General features: G+C 38.8%; 1 protein-coding gene across 1 annotated transcript in view; it reads right to left on the minus strand.

The window, feature by feature from the left end:
• The window catches only part of Sema2a (Semaphorin 2a), a 486,762-nt gene that overhangs the window by 16,622 nt on the left and 445,001 nt on the right, over window positions 1-25,139 (minus strand). Inside the window, exons 4-6 of the mRNA XM_017900416.1 lie at window positions 15,211-15,273; window positions 12,164-12,271; window positions 10,010-10,280 (exon numbers count right to left, since the gene is read on the minus strand). Coding sequence (XP_017755905.1) covers window positions 10,010-10,280; window positions 12,164-12,271; window positions 15,211-15,273 — 442 coding nt within the window. The remainder of the gene's footprint in view (window positions 1-10,009; window positions 10,281-12,163; window positions 12,272-15,210; window positions 15,274-25,139) is intronic.

The raw sequence follows: 25,139 nt of genomic DNA on the forward strand, positions 1-25,139 counted from the left end.
GCTTCACGCGGAAGCCATCGATCTCAGAGTCTAAGTTTCATTTGTAACCCTCTTGTACGTTTTAGTTCTTTTACATCTATATTATTGTATCTAGTTTCTGGCGCAATGAACGTATGTTAAATTGGAAAAATTGGAAAAGTTGTACACGAGGTTTGAAAGAGAGTCGAGATGGTGACAGTTCGAAAAATTGACGTGTGAATGTGAATTGCGTAATTAGTCTAACCTTTTTAGTTGGTATTTTACTCTCAAGTCTCTGTAGCTCATAAATAAAACATACTCGAATTAAACATTCTTATTCCTTGTATTTCGCCAATCAAAATATATCCCAACATATATTTGACTAATCAAGTTATCGAACGTGCCATGAATAGGGTAGTATCCGATAACTATGATGATAACCATTTTACAATTCATTTGTAAAAATTAAACTAGAGGATTTTGTATTTTGTTAATAAATATTCTTCGAATAAATTGGTTATAATAAGATATCTATGAAAATCCTTATTAATCCCTTTCTACCCTAATTTTTATTAACAAGTTCACAGTACTAACCTCGGAGTCATCAGGAGACTGGTAGGCACGAACAAAATGGACCCAGGCACGTGATTCTTCTTTCACAAACTTAACCCCGATTATCCGTAATAATTCTCGCAGAATCGATATACTAATTCTATAATAAGCAACACGATAGTCTCGTATCTAGCTAGATATCGCGATTTTAACACGACTCGAGTTCCGATGGCGCGTGCCATAATCAACTAGGTCGGTCACGCGCTGTGCCATTCCGTCCGAACGCGGTCGAGAATAACACGAAACTGAGACAGGAAATCATCGACGTAAATGAACCACGAGCCTGTCCGAACCTGACGATGTTTACATTGGAGCCTAGGTTATCGTTGAAGCCACGCCTCACATCCGCAATATATTATATTTATGTTCGGTCCTGATTTCCTTGCCACTGGTCTCACAGAATATCGTAGACGATTCGAAATAAATTTATTCTTCGAATAAGGGAAGCTGATATCGGATTAATTCTGTAATTAATTTAATTACAGGTTAATGTAATATTCTGAGAATATTGATGAGAATAATTATAGAACTGCAGATATACTTCAAAAACGGATGCTTGTCACATAAATAGGAATTTTTTATTTTAATGGCGTCACTTTGCATCGGGATTAATTTTGCTTCGAGGAAAATTGATAAGTTGGATGGTTCCTCAAAGTTAGGCGGAATGATGGTGTCATGATTGGTGTCATAGAGCGGTATGGGAACCTTACTGAGGAGTTCGAAGACACAGAAACCTTGAACCCCCCGTTTATTTCATGCCATCAAGAAATTTAAAATATAACGAAGAATAGAAGTTCTTGTTGCATATTATTATTATTATTATTATTATATCAAATATTACCATGTAAAATGCAATAAAAGATTCTTCGAGCAAACAGGAGCTTAACCTAACCTAACCTCTTGCTCTCAAAGACTCTTTCGCTGTAAAGACGTAGCAATTCAATATTTTTCCAAGCTAGAAAATACTAGATATACTGAAATACAGAAAGAAAATCATTTAATTTCGATATTTATTCCATATTCGTTACTCAAGTTGCACTTGTTACTTATTAAGTCAAACGACGACTGAAAATCACCTCCCTAACCTAACCTAACTCAACTAGAAATTAACAACCCAGAGAATATTCCAAGAACACATCCAGTATAGCGTCTGCCAATTACTATAATACCACTTCAACCTCAACATCATCCGCCCATCATTCTATCCGCAATCGCAATCTCCCTAGCCGACACGAGCGCCCCTAGCGGTCACTACTCGCACTCCACCTCCTGCTTACCCATCTACACTTCGCGTAACGCACGCCGCAAAGGAACAACCATCCATTTCCTCGAACCTTTCTTCCTCGGCCAACACTTCTCTCCTGCCTCTCCCCGTAATCAACGCGCGCCGATCGAAATGGGCGTCCCACGCGGAACTAGGCTCGTAAATTCGGCGAAAAATAAGCACCTACGCGTGCTCGAGGAATTTTATTCCTCGATCAATTAGCGGCGCATTCGAGTCACGCCTTCGTAATTGCCAGTTCACGAACCGGCGAGTAGTTTACCATTCCGGCGTGAAAAAACATCGGTACCAGCGACAGCAGCGCCACTACTGCAGACGGAAATCGAATTCCTTTTTTCCTCCCTTTTTTCCCTCCTTTTTTACCAGCGCTTAAATCGCGCCGTGCACCCTGAACAACTCTCCCTCGCTCTGTCTCTCTCCGTCGATTTTACATTATGCGATGGCGCAGAGGGTGGAGAGGCCGCAATCTCTTTCACAGTTCACCGATTAAATCGATTGTCTGACGCTTCGCCGCTGGAAGTTTGATATATCGAGGCGCGGAAGCCGACGAGAGGGTGGCGGCGGACAAGGGTGGATGAAAGAAGAGAGAGATAGAGAGAGAGAGAGAGAGGGAGGGAAACGGAAATGTCTCGATTCGAGAGAAACACGCGGCGACCGACGAGTTTCGATTGGACTCCTCTCGTGGAGAGAAACGGTATTGTAGGAGAGGAGAGGCGGGAAACGCTCTCTCGCGGCACTCTCGATTTCGCGGCGCGAGAGGAATAATGAAATCACCCTTGGGGCCAGTTTCATAAAGTTTACAAGTGGCGCGAAGAGACGTCGCGCTCGTGCGAATATGAAATTCTATTTTCCGTTTCCGGCGCCCATGCCACGCATTAGTGGCGACATCTCGTTAATAAATATGCCGAATTACTGTTTGCCTTCTGGGTGAAAGAGAGGGAGAGGAATCTTGAAATTCGGCGCGTTGATCTGTTGAAATGGAAAATTTCATCCAACTGCTACCTTTGAATTTACCGCGCTCTGGTTCTTGATCGATTGTTCCCTGGAGTCCGTGATTTAGACCCCGAGAACCCCGATGGAACATAAAATGGGAGTTTCCGATTATTTTTATTACTCTATTTTCGGTTGTAAAATAATACTAATTAATGAAAGAGAAAATTGCAATGAACATAACCTTTTCCTGTAGTTCTGCATCGAATTTCTTTACACTCGAGACGTGGAGCTTTGAGAAAACTTTACGGGAGCTTGACAGGTTTGGCAGACGACAAACGGCTTGGGAGAATTTGTGTTTTGCTGAGGCTAATTAAACGCGACGTGTGACTCGGTTTTCCCTGTTAATCGCGTTCCCTTCGAGATACGAATTCGGAAACTGTGTTAAAAATAGGTACCAGCGAGAGTAAGGGATGATCGTTTAGACTACGTGGAGGTTATGTTTCCATAAATGTTATCTTCTTAAATATCTCTCTCATTTGTCAGATTACCCAGGCTTGCAGAAATAAGAATATTAATGTAAATGTAGAGTAGTATAGTTAAATTTAGGAATATTTACTAATGAGGACCATTTAACTAACATTTTAATCAAGACCAGGAGGAAGAGAGAAATAAATAAAATACGAAATAAAAGATCAAATATTTGATTTTTCGAATTAAATGAACTGGGTGGATTCAGAATTCAGACTTCGAAGATAATTGCATTGAATTAAAGAAGAACAAGATTAATAAAATCGAAAAATTAATTATACGTATATTAAAATACAAATCATTCACTCAGGTGACCAAAGAGATACCACTGAATGCGGAATTTCGAATCGAAAGTCCAAGTATATTTGTTCAAGCCGTGGCGGGTTGAGAGATAAGATAATTGTTAAATATTTGAGACCAGAGTGTCCAAATACTTACACAAGTGAAAATGTATAAATTTATTCCCCGACGATTCAACGTGACCACTAGCCTCAAAATTGAACGACAAACAGAAGCGTGATCACAGGAGGAAACTAGAACATGCAATATGCAATTACCCGTTACACAGCGGCCATTTCCATTAACTTAAACAATCCTTGCGTGCTAAAAATTAATAAATCAGCAAACTGCAAATCTTCTCCCGAATGCTCCATGTCGCAGAATACGAATGAGCGAGAAACAAGGAATTCTTCGTGGCACAGGGTGGAAAGAAACAAATGATCGTGGAAGCACCCTATCATCGCTTGACACGGAGCAAGGATCCGTGAAAGTGGGCCAGTCAATCGGTTATTCAAAGCTTGTTAAACCCCATCTAGCTACGTATATACTGAGCACGGTGCACGGGAACTCGGTTGCGCCATCTATCCATCTCGTCTACAGCCTTCGTCACACGATCCAACTGGTACACGTAATTTCCCTGACCAATGATTCGACTAGGTGCAAAAATGCGTGTTAAATGGCGCATCTTCTTCCACTCTGATCAACCCAGACCTGCATTCCTTCCCAGGCATGCACAGCTGCAAAGAGGCCTAATGGAAGGACTGCGGATACTATTCGACTGATCAGAAGAGTCTCGCCTAAACTTCATTCAGAGAAGCTAGTTAGCAACTGTCGTTATTCTGTCTACTGTTAATTCTGGTGATCTGATTATCACTTGGACTTATGGATGCATAATTTGCATGCACAATTTGATTATTGGCCAACGTGGTAATAACACACGCAAGTCGAATACTGTTAGATACCTAAATAGTCAGATGTCAGCATACGACTGTCCTAATGCAAAAATGAGGTTTCTGAAAGTGGATTGGTTACGATTATGACACCTATACTTAGCAAATGGTCACAGTCATGCACGGGTTCATTTACTACCGATTATTAAGATCTGCGAATTTCATAGACCACTACAAAGAACTTCAATACCCATGAACTCCAATGAGAATTACTTTACACTACCTTTACGCTACTAGTGGGATTCTAGAAGATTCAAGGTTAAGTTAGGTTAGGTTAAGTACTCAGAACTCTGCTTCCCCGACCTGTCACTGATATCCCACGTCTGAGGTATGGGCCTGCTAAGTCTGAGGTATGGGCCTACCTCGCTGAGGAGTCCACTGGCAGGTCCAGGACGAGACGTATCCCATTCTTTCCTATCCCCTTCGTCTTTACCATTAAAAAACCTCGTTCTACCTGCTATTCTTTAGCCCATAACTAATCACAATCTCCTCTAAAAAGCCATACGATACCACGTAACTCTCGATAAAGACTCTGCCATCAACTGAAACGCAAAGGAAGAACAGATCCGATGAAGGATTCCTTTAATCCCTGAACCCTACGCTGCTTCTTCCCCTGGACCACCCGCTGCGTTCAACCGCCCCCGTTCCACCCCCCGGATCCTTTATCACCCCTTCTCTCGGCCGCAAATCTCATCGATCTTCATTCCGCATACTTTGCCGCGTACGCAGCGGAGACGCACGAGGATCGAAAGGCAGAGGGTGGGCACGAACTGCACGTGGGCCTATCCGTCTCTCGGGCCTCTCTCCTGCATTTAATCAACGCCTCTGTTAATAGACAAACTCGATGCCGGGGAGTGACTCTTGATGGCAGCGTCCCGTCCTCGAGAACGGGGGCGAAAGAGCGCAGGGGTGAGGAGGGCGGCCGAAAGGGTGCCGCCTTCAAATTAAACGAAGAAACAAACGGCTAATCATGCGTCCCGCGGCAGGGTACGTAACGAAGGGGTGGAGGATACGGGAAAGATACAAAGCGAGGTCTTCGCCGTTCTCCTTCGCCCTGTTCCGCTCCTTTCGCGCGACCCCGCGAGACCTAACTTGCCAGGTCGGACGCCGCTCCGGAGGACCCGGGACGACACCCTAATGAGAAATATAAGGCAACTACCCGGTCCGAGGCGCTATTAGTTCTCTCGCCGCGAGAGAATTACCGTAGACAAGATACACGGGACGAAGTTGAAATTAATTGATAACTTCGCAGGGGATTTATGATTCCACCGCCATCCGCCTGGCAAGAGGTTACCGGTAAGAAACGTTCGCGGCACGCGGCGCAAATGAAATTGTTTCGCGACCGACTACGTGACTGAATTATTCTTACAGCATCTCCTGATGCGAGGGATGACGCTGTTTTCGACATTGCTTTCGCTTTCGGGATGTGAGGAAATGGCGAGTTTTTAAAACTTCCCAGTTCACCAGGATTATATCTTCGTGGTAAATTAATAATTATTCTATAACAATTTTGAAAATATGCAATTGGTATTGGGGTGGATTCGAAAAATATTTTTAATTTAGATTTATGTCTTTGATGAGGAGAGAAGATAACGGAGGATGAAAAATAGGATGATGTGATATTGACAGACTCTTGGGGTAGCTTATAATAATTGCTTGTATTATTAATTTATATGAACATAGAAAATTTGAAAAAATATTAGTAGCCTCTATATATGTATATATTATTGATCATGAGTGAACTAACAATAAGCTAGGAAACATGAGAAATTTTCCAATTCTCGAGGATTATACCTTATTTTATATCCTGCATCTCCATGATAAATTAATAATTATACTGTGACAATTTTGAAACTATGCAATCGGTATTAGGGGTGGATGATGATTCGAAAAATATTTTTAATGTAGATTTGTGTTTTTGATGAGGAGTAAAGATTATGGAGGATGAGAAATGAGGTGATATAGTATTGACAGATTCTTGGGGTAGCTTATAATAATTGCTTCTATTATTAATTTATATGAATATAGAAAATTTGAAAAAATATTAGTAGCCTCTATATATGCATATATTATTGATCATGAGTGAACTAACAATAAGCTAGGAAACATGAAAAATTTTCCAATTCACGAGGATTATATCTTATTTTATATCCTGCATCTCCATGATAAATTAATAATTATACTGTGACAATTTCCAAACTATGCAATTGGTATTAGGGGTGAATAATGATTTGAAAAATATTTTTAATGTAGATTTATTGCCTTTGATGAGGACCGAAGATAAGAGAGGATGAGAAATGGGGTGATGTGGTATTGACAGACTCTTGGGGTAGCTTATAACAAATGCTTGTACTAATAATTTATATCAATGCGGAAAATTTGGAAAAATATTCGCATCTATGTATAAATTGATTACGAGAGAAGTTAGAGGAATCTAGGAATACAACGTGATGTTGTCTCATTGACATAGGTTTCGAGATTCTTTATATGGGGACTAAAGAATAGCTGACAGGAAGAATACAAAGAGACAGAAATACAGGAAATTTCTTTACCCCATATCTGCAAAGGAAGCAATAGTGTACCTAAGAAGCTGCAGAAACTGAAGAATTCTCAGATCAGATTCTCGTCTGAAGATTTCATAGAGAATTTATTTTCCACTAGAGGTAACTAGAGATATTAATTTATTCACTCAAAGCAACTCCTAATTTCCTCACATCTAAGATAATTTCAACCTGCAAAATTAGATAATACGATATTAAATTATGGATGCGTGACAGGAATTATAAGACACGAATTACGTTGAGACTAACGTGACAGAGGGTAGCCTAAATGACAAGCATCTTGACAGTCTCGTACCCCTTTGTACCCCGCGAAATGATCAGCTTCCTTCGTTAATATCAGCCCGTCATTACGCAATTCCGCAATTATCGAAGCTCCGACGTTACAGAACGTGATCACAGTGAAACGAACCAAAACAAACGTGCCTGAAACAAATCAAAGCTGCTCGGACGCGTTTGAATCTGATTACCGAATTCCACGATTCAGTACCCTGAACACGTTCTAATCTACATTTTCCAATTTCCCCCCACCCCCCATGGAATTCCAGCTGGTGTATCGTTTCGGGTAACGAAAAATCCAACGAATCGCAATAATCCGACTTCGCCCTGCCCCGTGTACTCAACGACCTAGCTAAAACTGATTAAAGATCGGAGTACACAGGGCCGGAGTAAAAGGGGATGTTTCCACGGCACCGATGCGAGAAAACGCTCTCTTCTTCCGCAGAAAGCCGGCATGGACGAGCATTTAGCCGAAGAAAAACCGGTAGTCGGGTGTTGGTTTATTACTCGCTCGATTCTTAGGTCCGACACCCTCGCGGGTCTAAAGCCTGGCGGTGTACGAGGTCGTCTAGCCCCTCGGAATCGTTCTCTATGTCTCCCGGGCCACGACAACGTTCTTTGCCACGGTTTCCCGATGGAAAAGCGTCGACGCGCTGAAAAGACGGAAATTCTGGCCCTCTTCCACCGTTTCCGGCGAACAGACGCCGCGGTATCGGCTTTATACGCAACTATTTAAGCGGGGTACGCGTTTCTTGCTTGGCTCTCGCTTCAAAGGATCCCCCTTTTCTTTCTCACTCTTTTTCCTTCGCTGCTCCACGCATTTCCGACGGGAAATCCGCATTCAGATTCTAATGAAAGTTTCTTTGTCGATCGTGCCAACTGTAACAAGCGCCTTCGAGTGGTGAACGCTGACTTCTTTCGCGTCTGGCCAACACACGGGGTTAGATGAATATTCAGCCCGAGGAATCGATGTTCCCGATTTTACAGCAGTACTCTGTCCTACTGGTCGGAATTAAGACTCGTTTTATAATCGCAGTTCGTGACGTGATGGCCACAGTGGAGTTTCGTAAATCTTGGAAATCTTTGAGAAGTTTGTTGATAATATGGATATTAACAACGTTGAGATTTCAACAATAGGATACCGAGAAGTAAAGTTCGAATTTTAAAATAGGATATAAATTGGTTTAAATCGGTGTATAATGGATGAAGGTAATTAGAGATAGGAATAGAAGGATCGAGCTAAATACGGAATGAAAATTATGGAATTTATGACTTACTTAAAATTTCGAGCATTAATAATACGAGTGACTTGGTGTTTATCCACGGAATAATTAACTGTCAGTCAACGATTAACCAAGGATCGATTGGAACAAGTTAAGCTTCAGAGCTGGCAGAGCTTCGGCTCTGTATTCGTGCTCGATATTGCATAATGCAAGAGAACGAATCGAATTTTTCAGCTTTATCGATCAGGCTAGAAACGAGACGAAAATACGCGAAAGAATAACATCTCGAATGAATTATTATCATAATTATATATAAAATAAATTAAAGAACGAATTGTAATCGAATCTGACCTAATCGATCAAATAACCTTCTTGCTAATTAAAAAATTATGCTAATTTTGTGTGATAAAATTTCTAAGTGGAATCACAAACTGAGAACAATTACAATAACTTCGATTCTTTTTCAGGGATTATAATTTCAATTCGATTTTTATTATAATTTGTGAAGAATATTAATTACAAAATAGATGGGATTTTTCATAGAGTCTCATAACAGCAAAAATTTGTCAAAAAATTATAATGATTTAATATTGGAAATTAAAAAATTGATCTATCTTTGAATTTACCGGGCTCTAGTGCCTAAAGTCGCCGCTAGATGGCAGCCGAACTAGTATCGATTCCTGATCCGTGCTTTTAGTTATGAGGACCCCGATAGAGCATAAAAATGGAATTCTTAACCTTGAATTAATTACAAAATAGATGGGATATTTTATAGAGTCTCATAACAGCAAAAATTTGTTAAAAAATCATAATGATTTAATATTGGAAATTAAAAAATTGATCTATCTTTGAATTTACCGGGCTCTAGTGCCTAAAGTCGCCGCTAGATGGCAGCCGAACTAGTATCGATTCCTGATCCGTGCTTTTAGTTATGAGGACCCCGATAGAGCATAAAAATGGAATTCTTAACCTTGCATTCACTATTTAATATTCTTTGCACTATAATTTAGTTCCCAAAAATTCTACAACGAAGTGCACTTAATTAAATTGCGATAAAATTGGACAAAAATTTTAAAAATTCTTAGAACTTTGTAATAATTGCAGTCGCACGACGAGGTTAGCTTAAAATAGTCTCGCCATTGCAGTGCAGAGGGTTAATCTAGCGAGCACGTAAGATAATTCTGATTAATAAAAGTAATCGAGACAACTAAACATATTGAGGAACCGATACCCCCTAAATCACTGTCGGATAACACGGTTTCGAATTTAAATTGTTATTACGCCGATTTCACCTCGTTAGGCTGCGCCGTTGGTATAAAAGTTCCGGTAGGCGGAGCACTAATTTCGCGGATATTGCCTCGTTCAGGCTAAGAAGAAGAAGAAATTGCCGTGCAGAAGGGCACTTACTGTCCAGCCATTTCGAGTCGTACTTCAGCGTCCTCTTGAAGCTGAACGCCTTGCGACCGGTGGTTAAATTGTACAGATCCGTGCGGAAGATTACGGTATCGGCTTTCGTGAATTCGGCGTTGGTTCCGGAATAAAGAGCTGGCAGGTCCCCAGGATTGCCCTTTTCCACCCACACCGCCGTCGAATTGTCCGCAGGATCGTAAGGACACTTCGCTATGCCCATTCCCACGCCGGGGACGAACTCGTGCCGGGGCAAGTGGGTCAGATTGCTCTGCGGCAGACATTCAGGTTGGATAAACAGACGTAAACGGTAAGGGTCCGTTACTTTTGTCCCCGTGTCGAATGGAATTTAAAGTATAAGCAGGGCCGTAGCAATCGGCGAAGGGACTTCGCGTTAACCTTTTGCGGACGAGTATAGTAACTCCAAGAATCTTGGCAACAGAGAATCACATCAGCTGCTATCATTTCTCAGGCATGAAAAATTCCTGCCTACTACCTAGTAATTAACAAATCGCAATCGATAAACTTTCAATGAAACTTAATTCTTGAATTTAAATTTTAATGAAATTCAAATTTTGTAGACGGAGTGCGATATATGTATATTCAAAAATATATTTTCTTATGGTGAAACGAAAAAGAATTTTATTTTTAACTAATTAATTTCACAACGTAATTTTTATGAAGAAGGTAAGAGATTCTATCCATTGTGAAAAATAGTTCCGTCCGCAAAAGGTTAACTTTGACTCTAATTGTATCTTGGATATTAAATAATAAACGTTGATTTCGAATTTCTATAAAAATAAAGGTTGCTATGGTAAAACGAGACATTCAATTTTCGTGGTATTTTGCAAAAGATTTAAAATCGGAAATGCAAATTCGATTCACACGATAATTTTCTCGAAAGCAACCGAGGATCTAGATATCGGCACGGTGGCGCTAGTGTGCCGCGAAGGATTAACATCGCAGAAACAAAACTTACCACGAAGATTGAATAAACGTATGATATTAATGATGCAATATTCGCGAAAAATTCGCGCGATTGAGAAAAAAGAAATTAGATCCGAGGCAAAGTGCGTGGACGAGTGGTGGGAAATTTGAGGTTAGGGTAACCCGAACCTACGCAGAGGCTGCACGTTACCGTGCAAAACTCTATTACACGCACGGGAGTCGTAATCTTCGACAAAGCGAGACCAATATATTCTTTGACTTCATTACACGGGTACTTGAACGCTCGATTCATTTACCTCGCTGCGTAACTGCAGCGCCGATGGCGCTGTGTTAGTGACAGATTCTACGCGAGGAATTGATACCTACATTACACGGTAACGAAGCAGCAACATCGGCGTAGAGATTGCAGGGACTAAATTCTCCCTATTTATCCCGGTCCAATCTTAATCCCTAACAACGATCGATATTTACCATGTTTTAGATGGTATACACTTGGCTACCTATTTAATTCCGCTATTTCAAAAATCACGATTTTAATATGAATAGATGTGATATACTTCGTTCAAAAATTATTCGTATACTAGAGGTGGGCTTGCTCGACACATCGAAATCCAAGAAAGTTTCCGAAATTTCAAGATTAATAAGAATAATTACACTTTTTGGCAATTGAAAATATTTAATACGTTAATCGCCAACTACCGATACTTTCTTGGTAAAAATTTTTACCAAGATATACAGGGTGTCTCAAAAATATGTATACACACTTTGCGTGATTATTTAGAATGGGTTGTACCTAGAAAAGAAAAAATAAATTAGAAAGAATAGGTATTAAAGTGTGTATATATATTCTTTTGGGGCAGGGCCTGTATTTGTGACGTGATCTCGAAATTATTTAAAATTCATTAACAGAATATACTTGAACGCTAACTGCGTGAAGAGTATACTGTTAGTCATTGATGACTAACATGGCGCTTGACGTGTTAAGATGAAGATCGGGCTATTCCCGATGTAGATAAATCAAGATTGGGACCTTGAATTTAGACTGCAACGAATCTCGAAAATTAGTATGATTTTCGAAAATTCAGAAATAAGCTTCGTAGCCACCTTTAGTAAAAGATTCGAGGTGTTCGGTGGACGAAAAAATCTGTCGACACGGGAACAATGCAACAAACGGGGGAAATGAGGAACAAACACGTGGATACTTACATAAATCACCCAATCCTTGGGCGAGTGAGCGTTCGTGCCGCACATGTAGAGCCGATTGCCGTCCCCCATTGGCTGGATCACCCTTATGTGATTCCGGCAGTCGAAGTGCTGCAAAAGAAGGGGAAGAAAATTGAATTTTCCGACAGGATACGTGCGAAGAAACGTGGCCCAGGGTGGGGGACGATAGTTCGATGCGTGGACAGGGATTTTTCGGAAAATTATATAGAACGAGATGGTGGCAAAAGGGTTCTCCGGGTGCCGACGTCGCGGTCGATCACGTCGCCCCGCGTATTTCGCTGCGAATTGGCGCGCAGAAAATAAATTGGTTTTGTCGTCACGTAGAGAGTATTTGCGTGGACCTTACACCTTGCCGATGCGTCCGCGATGAATACCGAATGAAGCCACGATAAGCGGCGGCGAATTGCGCGCCTTAAAATGGCGCCGTTGGATCCGCGAGATGAAGCGGTCCGAGGAAGGAAACATCGGATATCTCGTATTTTTATTTCCAATCGACTGTCTTGATATATCGCGGTCACACGAGCGATAAATAAACAAAGTTGTCGCAAATTTGAGATTTCTTTGCTGATTTTGAAGGATTTGTTTGGAGGGAATATAAACAGTGATCGATGATCTTTGGTCTAGAGTAATTCATTAACCCCCCGCGTTAGAAATTAATTAGGAAGAATAGTGAAAGAGACGTGGAAAAGTATCTAAAAAGTCTCCAAATACAGAGCGTCCTATTGGAAATTTCGCAATATATTATTTCCTAAATTATAGTTCGTTTCAGAAAATTTTTCGTTCTTATATGAAATTTGCTTTGTTTCGAGGGGGACATGTGAAATTTCAAGGTAACCTCCAAGGTTTCCGTAATGGAACTGTGCATTTCAGGGTAAACAGGTTAATGAATTCACAAAAAGAAGTTAAAAACACAGTTCCATTAAAAAAGGAGAAAAAAGAAAAGGAAGATTATCTTGAAACCTTGAAAGCATGTGTACCTAATAAAAATATATGACAGTAATAAGATGTCCTTCTTAAAACAGGGTGCGTTTCGTTTAACACACATTTTGGAAATAACTATAGTTTAGGAAATAATTGAATGAGAAACTTTAAATGAAACACCCTATATATTAATTTCCAATTTTCTTATATATAAATAATCGACTATTTTTCTCAAAAATGTAGCATGATAGCTAGCATAACAAGCAAATTGTCAACGTCGACTATAATACTAACCCTAGATTTACGAACATTTCTTGCATACCTATTTTTACAGACACCTGTGAAATTGACGACTAAAGGAGACCATATATTTTCTTAAATAAAAAGAAGAACGATTAATTTAATCTAAAAACAATTAGAATATTAAGAGATTTTATATAAATTAATTAAATCTATTGATATTATATAACTGAAGCAACACATCCGTCAAATTGACAGGTGCCATAATGAACCTAGTACTAAGGGATCCACGATCGTTCGTTGAAATCGTCTACTTTCGGCCATGATGGAGCAAAAATCGCTTCGCGATTGACTAGTTGCCCGTTCCCACCATAGACCATCCAACTGAACGAACTAAATAGGACCGATGTTCGCGCAACCAACGTAAATACCGTTGAAAAATCGGCAATTAGCGCGAGTGAGGTCGCGATGCTCCATCTCGCTGAAAATTATCGCTATATGGAAACATTATCACCGCCAAATTGGAAACGTCATCGATTGGAAACGAACGAATCCGTTCTCAATTAAGGCAACGCGAACGCGACCCGATCGATACTCCATAAAACGAATGCCTCGAACGGGAAACATTTTGGCCCCGTGTTGTTTCCGTTATTCCGTTCCAGTGAAAGTTGCGCGCTCGTTGACAGGTTTCAACGAATCTGTTCAATACCAAATTTCGTTTAGATGCATTCCGCGGCCATAGAACTGGACCACGCGGTCCATTAAACGGCATTTCTCTGATTTCTCTATTCCACCTGCTCTTTGTCTTCCTCTCTTGGTCAAGATCCATTTATTTCGCATGTAAAACGGGCAACAACGAGATTACCCCATTTTCTATTATTTTTCTTATTATTTGTGCTTGATTCGCTTCTCGTGAATTGGGGATTATGTGGCATCGATACACACTAACCCTTTGCACTCAGGAAGGGGGCACCTTCGGTCATCATTAAATTAAATTTTGAAAATCGATATTAACTAATATGTTAGATTTAAGATAAGGTAATGGTGAACGAGATATTGAAATTAAATGATTTTACTTTTTAATTATTATACCATTTTTCATTTAATTTTTAAAAAAATATCCTCGATTTTATGACAGAAAATCTTTGGATTTCTACTCTTTTGTAGTGGAAAAATCGTCGAGTGCAAAGGGTTAGGTCATTGATTATTAAGATAAATATTCATCGAATCTCTGGATAACTTAGTGCTCTCAAAGAAATTTGCAATGTTAACAGTTAATTTCGTTAAAACTATTTTAAGAAAATTTAATTGGAAAATAAAAAGATTCTATATCGTTTATGGACAATCCCCGAAATATATCTTTGCAAATATAAATTTGTCATATTTACAACAAAGATCGTCGATTCTACCGAAATCATATCACAGTGATTGTAGTCTACGTACAATGTAAAAAGAGAGAAATTAAGAAATTCAAAACAGGAAACAATAACACTAAATTCACCGCGATGAAGGAAATAATTTTCTAAGAGTTGAAGTTAAAAATTGTCCTATATATCGTGATAGGTATAATATTAAATAGCTATAATACCCTGTGTAATTTTCGACAAAAATTTTCATTCGTTTCTTTTTAATAAGAGTCGAAAATGGCAATTGGTCTCGTTTGAAATTTTATTCCATCCATCGACCCTCCCTTTCGGCCTTTCCCTCTGACCTTCGCCTCGTTTCGTTTTACATTTCCGTAATTACACCACCTCCGTGTTTCTACTTCGAGCGACGCTTTAATTAGATTAGCCCGTTATTAAAATTCCGCCAAAAAGCGGCGCGAGCCGACCCAGTAAACGCGATAATGAAATAAAGAAGTAACTCACCTCTGATTTCCCTTTGGACACACAATTTGCCACGTTGCTCGGCTCCAGATTAAGCGCGTCCCTCTGTAAAAGAAAAAGAAACGAAATTAGTCATTTTATCGTCACGCAATCATACTAGACCTATAAAAGATTTACAAAAGGTCAACAAATTTGTGCAAACATCACACGTTACAAAGAAGAAAATTCAAAAACTACGAAAATTCAACGATATATGCAATATATTGCATTCCGCGGAGATATAGACCGTGGTGGCGCTAGTGAGTTAAGTGGCGAATCGTCTCAGAACTCGTATAATGATTAAAGCTGTTTGGAATCTTGGGTCGATACTTGGACTACAGCTAGATGTCAGTGCATTTATGCAAACCTCACTTATTGTACATATGATTAGTTTAATTAATTATTAACTCATAGTCTTTCGCATCGTGGCACTGTTAACACGCATACTAAATGAAAAATAAAGAAATCAAATACTGGTATAGTCCAGGAAATTCTGATCGCATATCTAGGAAAGGAAAAATTTCACTTCGAATATGCCCACCATAATTACGAGCCGATCGTCTTTAAATTATATTCCTCGGAGATGAGGACCGTGGTGGCGCTAGTGAGTTAAGTGGCGAATCGTCTCAAAACTAGTGAAAGGATTAAAACTGTTTGGAATCTTGGGTTGATACTTGGACTACAGCTAGATGTCCTTGCACTTATACAAACCTCACTTATTGTACATATAATTACTTTAACTAATTATTAACTCACAGTCTTTCGCTTCGTGGCAGTGTTTTCACGTATAATAAATGAAAAATAAAGAAATCAAATAATGGCATCGTCCAAGAAATTCAGATCTCACGATGAGGGAAGAAAAAATTCCACTTCGATTATGCCCATCATAATTACAAGCCGTTCGTCTTTAAATTATATTCCTCGGAGATGTGGACCGTGGTGGCGCTAGTGAGTTAAGTGGCAAATCATCCCAAAACGCTTACTCGTGAAATGATTAAAATAGTTTAGACTCCAGAGTTGACAAATAACGCAATAAACATGAACTAGGTGTCAGAATCATGTCATGGACACAACATGGACTCATGTCATGGATCAAATGTCATTCAACGCTCTCAGTTTTCAACTTCGTGTCACTTTTTCACCCATACCAATTGAAAAATAAAAACTGAAATACTAGTATCGTCCAGGAGATTCAGAGCTCGCGACGAGGGAACAGGAAATTCCGTTTCGATGACTGACGCCATAATTACGAGCCGTTCGGTGTCGAGACTGAAGAGGTCTCCTCGGCTGCACCTCGCGTTCTTACATTCGTTCGTTTGACGCCCGTCCCACAGCCCAGCCATCGTCTTTCCATCGTTCCTCGACTTTCCACGACGCGCCATTCTTGCAGCCGTCGACTGCTCCACACGGCCGACCTTACACAACGTGAAGAGCCGCGACGAGGGCATGCTCGACGTTTCGCGAGCGCGAAGAAGAGGCTGCACTCGTGTCATTGTGCGGATCGCGACGCCTTGCAGACGGACGCCGCGCCACTCGCTTTTCCAAAGACCCTCCTCCTTCGCGAATGTGTCGGTTGGAATAAGGTCAACAGACGGAGCTACGGAATTGAAAAAAGCCCGAAGAATCGAGTCTGGTGTCGCGTCTTCGAGGAGAGCGATGCACCTTCGTGCCTCGATTCCACGGTTAATTCGACCCGACTATTAACAATTATTAACGATTATTAACGCGTTCTATGGAAGACTTTGGCGACCCAGTTTTCGGCTTCTGGGGTGGTATACAGATACGTGGAGTTCGCGTTCGTTGAGGTGGTGCATGTACGTGTGATTCGCCTTTGTAGAAGAATATCGAATCGAGAAGGGATACAAAGAGGTTTAGAAAAATGTCAGCTCGGTTGTATAAAATAATAGAGAGTGAGATTTGTTCAAACCATATTTTAATATCGTGCAAGGGAAAATAATTCGATCCCCATGAAACCCATTCTAAAAATCTTTTTAAATTTTGATATTAAAATAACAAATCTATTTTATTTCGAAATAAATTTCTGTTCTGCCTCTCGTGGAGTTTATCGATTTGATACACGAGTGACTCATACGTATTGTATAATACTATGTATTTGAACTAGGATACAAAATATTTTCCGATAGACAATCGATTTATTAATTTTTTCTTTTATTCCATAACAAGTTCCTTTTTTAAATTTCGCGAATTTCGATGTTTTATTTCGGTAAAATAGTTTCTCGAATTTTTTCGAACCACATCGCATATTTTTGGCTTAATATCAAATGTCCCGATTGGCTCTAAAAGATTTAAATTTCCTGCTATAAGTGATATAAACGAATCCTTCGATAACCGAGTGACTCGTGATTAATTTTAATTGGATGCCGGTAATTAAATATGACAGAGACGTAGCGAAAAGTTCTCGGGAGTAGCAGGTAACGTTTGATAGCAGAGATTTCAGAAGTCTAGGTGTACATTGAAGAGACTAAGTGCCGTCTGCGAACGCTTATGTGTGCGTGTGTCGGTGACGATGAGACTTCTTAAAGACGAGAAGCACATAGTCTAGCGAGTTTAGAAAGGGCAAGTTTCAGCAAAGAGAGAGCTTTTTGAAATTATCCTTGCTCGTTCAAGCAACAGTCTTCTTTGGTCGCGATATAAAAAGACTCGTCTTGGTTCAGCAACATAATCGTGGCTGCTTAATTCTAGATTACGACTATATAAAATAAAATATACAAGATAAAAATGTACCCCATTACCCTTAAAATTCGTATCATCGAAATGAACAAATTTGAAATTTCCCAATAAAACCGAGACCGAAATAAGAAGCTCGAAATGTTCGCTTAGGAGAGCTTCCTCGAAAGTTTCATTGGCTATCAAACAAGATTGGATGTCGATATATGTGACGTAGGAATGAAATACGACGTGTAATATACCTCTGTACGAACCTATATTTTCTATCACGATCCTTCAGTTTCTTATTTTCTAACTTATGACCCCGATCTCGTTTTTAGTATCACGAGTACTTTACACCGATGATGGTTTAATCTTCTATCCGACTATGGATCTCGCGATAATTCCGCTCGTAAAATTTTTATTTCGATTGTAATCGTAAAATAAATATTATTCGCCTCGTAATGATACAACGAAGAAAAAGAAGAAAGAAAATGACGAGGAAAAGAAGGAAAATGCAACACGATCATCTGTGTGACACTGGCAAAATCTTTCCAGTGAATTGTAATGACTGTCATGCTCAATTTAGATTTTAGATTCTCGGGAAATGAAAAATGGAGGATGAAATTAACACAAAAGTTCAGAAATTTTATTAGCAATAGATATTCCATGAAATGAATTTTTTAAATACATGTCGCATATCGTTTCACACGAATATAGAGCAGTGTCCATGTATAAAGCAGTATTCTGAAATGTTTTAATTATTCCAAGAATAGCTTCCACCTGTTTGTGAATTATTAACGTGAACCCTTAAAGGTAGCATTATCAATGTCTATATCTGTGAATAATATCGTAAATGTTAAAATCAGAATATTCGAAATGTAATCTATTCGTGCGTTGATAAAAATTTATCTCATCATTCTGCGATAAAATTTATTAATGTCATAAATAAAATTAATTAATTAATTAAGTGTGAGAATAAGAATTTGAGACACGAATTTCTTCTTGCACTGTAGTTCATTACTTTTCACAATTCCTTTTTCCATGTTACATGGAAAATGAAATAATAATAAAATTAATTATATAAAATTTATATATTTATATATATTATAAATTTTATCCATACAAAAATCCCGAATCTATTCACTGTATTTAAAATATTATACTAACTACTTCAGTTTATGTCATTGACAGAACCTTCCTAAAATATACCTGCCTTTTATTTTTGGATCCACAATTATATCCCAAATTATGATTTAAATCGCACAAAATTAAGAATTAAATTTACTCATAACCTGGAACCAAAACTTAGAATAAAATTGCTAGAAAAAAGTATATACGTGAATCAAACATAAGGACGTTATTCTTCATGGATCGGTGACACTAAATAATTCGCATTATCCGCGTTTACTGCAAATTTAATTGGCTGTTTAATAATTAAGAAGCAAATGCTATTTTCTTTAAATTATTTTATGATATTGGTAGGTCAGTACCCTTATTATCTTTTTAAAATTGTCATAGTTATTCTTATTTCGAAGTAATGAAATCCTGATAATACCTAATTACTTCGAGGATCATTTCGCTAAAGTGAAAACTAATTTAAAAGTCTAAATCTAGAGGAAAGGTGCTGGCACGATAGATAAAATTGCGAGTAAAGATAATAATTCGAATTAAAATCCATCTTCGCCAATAAATATCAGGAGGATCATTTCACGACAGTGAAGACTAGTCTAAATTTAAAGAAAAGGTGCTGGCACACCGGATAAAAGTTTGAATAAATTATTATTGTACCAACAGATAGCAGGAAAAAGATAAAGTACATTGCCAACGCGTTGTTCCCATAAAGCAGCGGATAAAATTCGATTTGAACAAACCCTGGAAAGAAAATAATCTCAGAAGCCACCCCCAGCTGAGAAGAACGGAAACCGCGAGTTGCAGACCCTTCGACCATAGATTTCGACGCCTTGGAGGAGCCTCCGGTTCTGCCATTGAGCGTTCCGTGTGCCAGAGGTCGTAGACACGATCCGGAAAAGGAAGTGGTTCGTTTGCACGGTCAATCGTCCGAAACGCGTTGCCCTTAACGATCGATCTCCTGCGGACGTCGCGTGCCGCTCCCCGCCGGTGTCACGGCCAGAAACCGCGTTGATCCTCGAAATTGTCCTAGCCCGGCCAGGAGGGAGAGGCCCGAAACACCGTTCGGTGACAGTGATCTACGACTAATAAATTAACGAAAGAATTGTTTTTGCTTGCGCACGCGACCGCGCCGTGATATTTATTCGGACGATGCGGAGGACAGTAACGGGGACGCACTCGAAACGAGCGAATTATGCGCCACGTCTGGCTTTCATGCGTCTGATTTTTAGCATCCGGCTCGTGTCCTGCCATTCTTTGTGATTCCAATGCTTCACGCTGATGGATTAATGATTATGGTTGGCGGTGATGCGAATTTCATCGAATCTACGAATTTATTTCGGACAGGCAGGATTTGAGTACTCCGGGGGGTAGAATCGTACCCCCTTTGCTGGATCTAAATGCTGTCATGCTAACATTCTTCGTGATTCGAATATTTTATGCTGATGGATTAATGATTATGGTTGGTGGTATTGCGAATTTCATTGAATCTGCGAATTTATTTAGTACAGGAAAAATTTGGGTACTCCGGGGGGTTGAATCGTACCCACTTTGCTGGATCTAAATGCTGTCATGCTAATATTCCTCGTGATTTGAATATTTTATGCTGATGGATTAGTGATTATGGTTGGTGGTATTGCGAACTTTATCGAATTTGTGAATTTATTGTATTTGGGACAGGGCGGATTTGGGTACTCCAGGGGGTAGAAACGTACCCCCTTTGCTGGATATAAATGCTGTCATGCTAATATTCTTCGTGATTCGAATATTTTATGCTGATGGATTAATGATTATGGTTGGTAGTATTGCGAATTTCATTGAATCTGCGAATTTATTTAGTACAGGAAAAATTTGGGTACTCCGGGGGGTTGAATCGTATCACTTTGCTGGATCTAAATGCTGTCATGCTAACATTCTTCGTGATTCGAATATTTTATGCTGATGGATTAATGATTATGGATGGTGGTATTGCGAATTTTATCGAATTTGTGAATTTATTGTATTTGGGACAGGGCGGATTTGGGTACTCCAGGGGGTAGAATCGTACCCCCTTTGCTGGATCTAAATGCTGTCATGCTAACATTCTTCCTGACTCAAATGTTTTACACTGATGGATTAATGATCATGGTTGATGGTATTGCGAATTTTATCGAATTTGTGAATTTATTTGGGATTCAGTGTAGAATTGTACACCTCCTTGCTGGATCTAGATGATGTCAAGCTGTCATCCTTTATAAGTCTGATAATTTAGGTGTGATGGAAATTTGTTGAGGATAAATCAACGATTTTCGACAATGGTATTACGAGATTAATCGTATTTCAGTATTTATTTGAGTATTCAGGATGTAAAATCGAATATACCCTTTGCTGGATCCATCTATACTAACATTCTATATATATGACAGGGATTTGATGTACAGAGAATGTGCTGAATTTTAGGTTACATAATCGGGACTTTTCATAGTCACATCATTAAATGAAAGCTTGCATGTACCTAAAATTAAAAATTCTGTCAGTGTCATTCTCTGTCTCCTAATATTCCGCAAGAAACTTCAAGACTGTCTTTTTGGCATAGCAATTCATGGGTAAATATTCGAGATATCGAATATCCAGTACAGGATAGAAATTTTCGAGGATCATACAACTCGAGGTCAGGAATTGCCATGGCACAATGGTATTGTGCGTTGAACCAGTATCGTTACAGCATTCTGCCAACTAGGAAAGCTTCTTACGACATTTGCCTGACCTCGTTTTCATAACTCAATACCAATCGAAAGTCCAACGTAAAACTTCTCACAATCGATTCGTATGGGACGAAATCAGCTATACCGAATACCAACGAGATGTCAAATCTGCTAGAAAAAATTAAGCGAAAGAACCACAATGACAATTAAACGAATCCGACCACTGCGAATACGAACAAACTTGTACCTCGGACAGTTACAAAGGCTGCAATAAAACAAGCGTTGCAGGAAATACTTGCACGAGCGGAAACTTTTAATTACGTCCACCTTCCTAACCGGATGTCCGGAAACGGTACAAACGAAACGCAACGAAACAGGGTAGAGCCGGAGCAGACGAAACCCGACGCAGTGATACGTCGAAAGCAAATGGAGAAGAAAATTATTTCGGGCAGAAAAAATCGCACGTTCACCGGGTCCACGATAAATTGCGTTTTTGCGACGTCACATATGTTAGAGACAATATGTGGTATTTGATCTCGCGATAGGTTTTCGGCGAGCGTGGAAAATTATTTGTTCGGGCTGAAGGTAGAATGAATCGCCTGGAACCGAATCGAATCGTCTGGCTCGCGGCAATGGCCGTGTAAAATGGAATTCCTGCGAGGAATTCTATTCTACGGGTCTCTCTCTCGGCCGCTGCAACTTCGCGGATCGCGCGACTCCGGCAGATCCCGCACGGACCTCGATTTACAAGCCCTCGATTCCGAACCTCTCGATATTCGCTACCATCTCGATGGATACGCCGGATACGCCCGGGGAAAATTTTACACCGGGCCAACTTTCCCTTCGTGCCGAAGGAAAATTCCGGGGTTCGTATCGAAAACGAACCGCGGCAATTTTTTTTTTCTCCCTTCGTTTTTTTCGAGAAATAACGTATTCTGGTAGTCCACAGAGAGACTCGTGTTAGGTTAGAAAAAATATTATGAAAAATAATTTGTTTCTTGAATAATCATGCAAGGAAAATTAACCGATTATACGGAAACGAATTTAAGGTAGTTGGATCCCACCTTTACTTTTCGAAAAATTGATAAAATTGATAAAATTTCGAGTAATAACGTATTCTAGGGGAGACTCGTGTTATCGAAGAACAAATATTACGAAAAACGAAGTACTTTTTAAATTATAATACAAAGAAAATTTACCGAATTTAAGCCAGAAGAGTTCTTCCTTTGCTTCTTCGAAAAATTGATAAAATTGATAAAATTGATGAAATTTCAAGTAATAACGTATTCTAGGGGAGATTCGTGTTATAGTAGAATAAATATTATGAAAAATTATATACTTCCTAAATTATAATATGAAGAAAATTGGCCGATTATATAGAAACGAATTTAAGGTAGTTGGATCCCTTCTTTACCCTTCGAAAAATTGATAAAATTTCGAGGAATAACGTATTCTAGGGGGGACTCGTGTTATCGAAGAACAAATATTACGAAAAACGAACTACTTCTTAAATTATAATACAAAGAAAATTGACCGAATTTAAGCCAGAAGAGTTCTTCCTTTGCTTCTTCGAAAAATTGATGAAATTTCAAGTAATAACGTATTCTAGGGGAGATTCGTGTTATAGTAGAATAAATATTATGAAAAAGTATATAATTCCTAAATTATAATATGAAGAAAATTGGCCGATTATATAGAAACGAATTCAAGGCAGAAAAGTCCTCTTTCTTTGCTTTTTGAAAAATTGACAAAATTAATAAAATTGATAAAATTTCAAGTAATAACTTACTCTAGGGGAGACTCGTGTTATAGTGGAATAAAAATTATGAAAAACGATATATTTCCAAAATTATAGTACGAGGAAAATTGATTGATTATATAGAAAAGAATTCAAGGCAGAAGAGTCCTCCTTTCTTCGCCTCTTGAAAAATTCATAAAATTTCGAGTAATAATGTATTCTAGGGGAGATTCGTGTTATCGAAGAACAAATACTATGAAAAATGAGCTACTTCAAAAATTGTAATACTAGGAGAATTGACCGATTATAAGGAAACAAATTTAAGGCAAAAGAGTCCTTTCTTTGCCCCCTTGAAAAATTGCTAAAACTCGTAAAATTTCAAGTAATCCTATATTCTAATAATTGAAACTAAGACTTGTGATATAGTGAAACAAGCATTACGAAAAAAGATCCATTTCCTGACTTATAATACAAGAAAAATTAACCAATTATACAGAAATAAATTTAAGGTATTGCAGTCCTTTTCTTCGACTCGTGAAAAATTGCCAAAATTGCTAAAATTGCCAATAATCGCGTATTCTACTAGTCGAAACTAAGACTCGTGATATGAGGAAACAGACATTACGAAAAAAGATCCATTTCCCGAATTATAATACAAGAAAAATTGACCAATTATACAGAAACGAATTTAAAGTAGTACAATCTTTTCATTGTCCCTTGAAAAATTAATTTTTATCAATTTATTGACAAGGGTTATTTCTAATATACACCCTTCGAATATTCGAAAATATATCTTTTTACATGACTGTATTTATTTTCCATAATTGAGATAATTGAGATATATCGCACCTATCCTTTCGCAATTTTAATCTTAACTTTACTTACATTAAGTTGCAATATAGACTTAAATAAAAATTAACTAGAGCAATAATAATTCTCTCATATTTATATATTATGCTTGTAACAATCTATCTCAATATTACTATATTGCACCTAACTTTTCGCAATTTTAATCTTAACTTTACTTACATTAAGTTGCAATACAGACTTAAATAAAAATTAACTATAGTAATAATAATTCTCTCACATTTATATATCATGCTTCTAACAATCTATCTTAATATTACTATAAAAGTTATAAATAATTCGATGACATACGATTCACGCTTTAATCACACGTTGTCCACACTTTCAAATTGTCATGTACAATATAATCCACGAGACACCTAAATTACCAGGTTCACCTACGAATTCGTATTTCCCGAGTCGTTGACTTTTCCAATACCTTTTCCCCGTTCCCGGATGTCTTAATTCGTTTAACACGAGACGAAAGTAAGTATCATCGGCGTAACATGACCATTAGCCGCTACGTTAGCTTTATTATTAAACTTTCCACGACTGGAACGAGGTCGAATCCGACTGGCTGAGAAGGTAAATTTACTTTTGATTTATGGCTAAGTTTTTGTACTCTTAGTATACATCGCGAATTGTTATATTCGCGGGAACGAGGCAATTCAAATATTTCACTTTTATATTTTCCTTTTTTTCCCTTTCCTCCTTTTCGGTGGAATTTTTAAGCTTTTACACGTTCCCGGCGTTAAATCAGAGGCCGGGAATCCGCAAACGGGCTTGTAATCGGATTCAGCTAGCACCGACGTATTATTACAGCTGCATCTCTACCGTGGAAAACGTGATTCTTAACACGTTGAATG

The sequence above is a fragment of the Eufriesea mexicana genome, unplaced genomic scaffold (genome assembly GCF_001483705.2).
Source record: "Eufriesea mexicana isolate 0111107269 unplaced genomic scaffold, ASM148370v2 scaffold1192, whole genome shotgun sequence".
Classification (NCBI taxonomy): domain Eukaryota; kingdom Metazoa; phylum Arthropoda; class Insecta; order Hymenoptera; family Apidae; genus Eufriesea; species Eufriesea mexicana.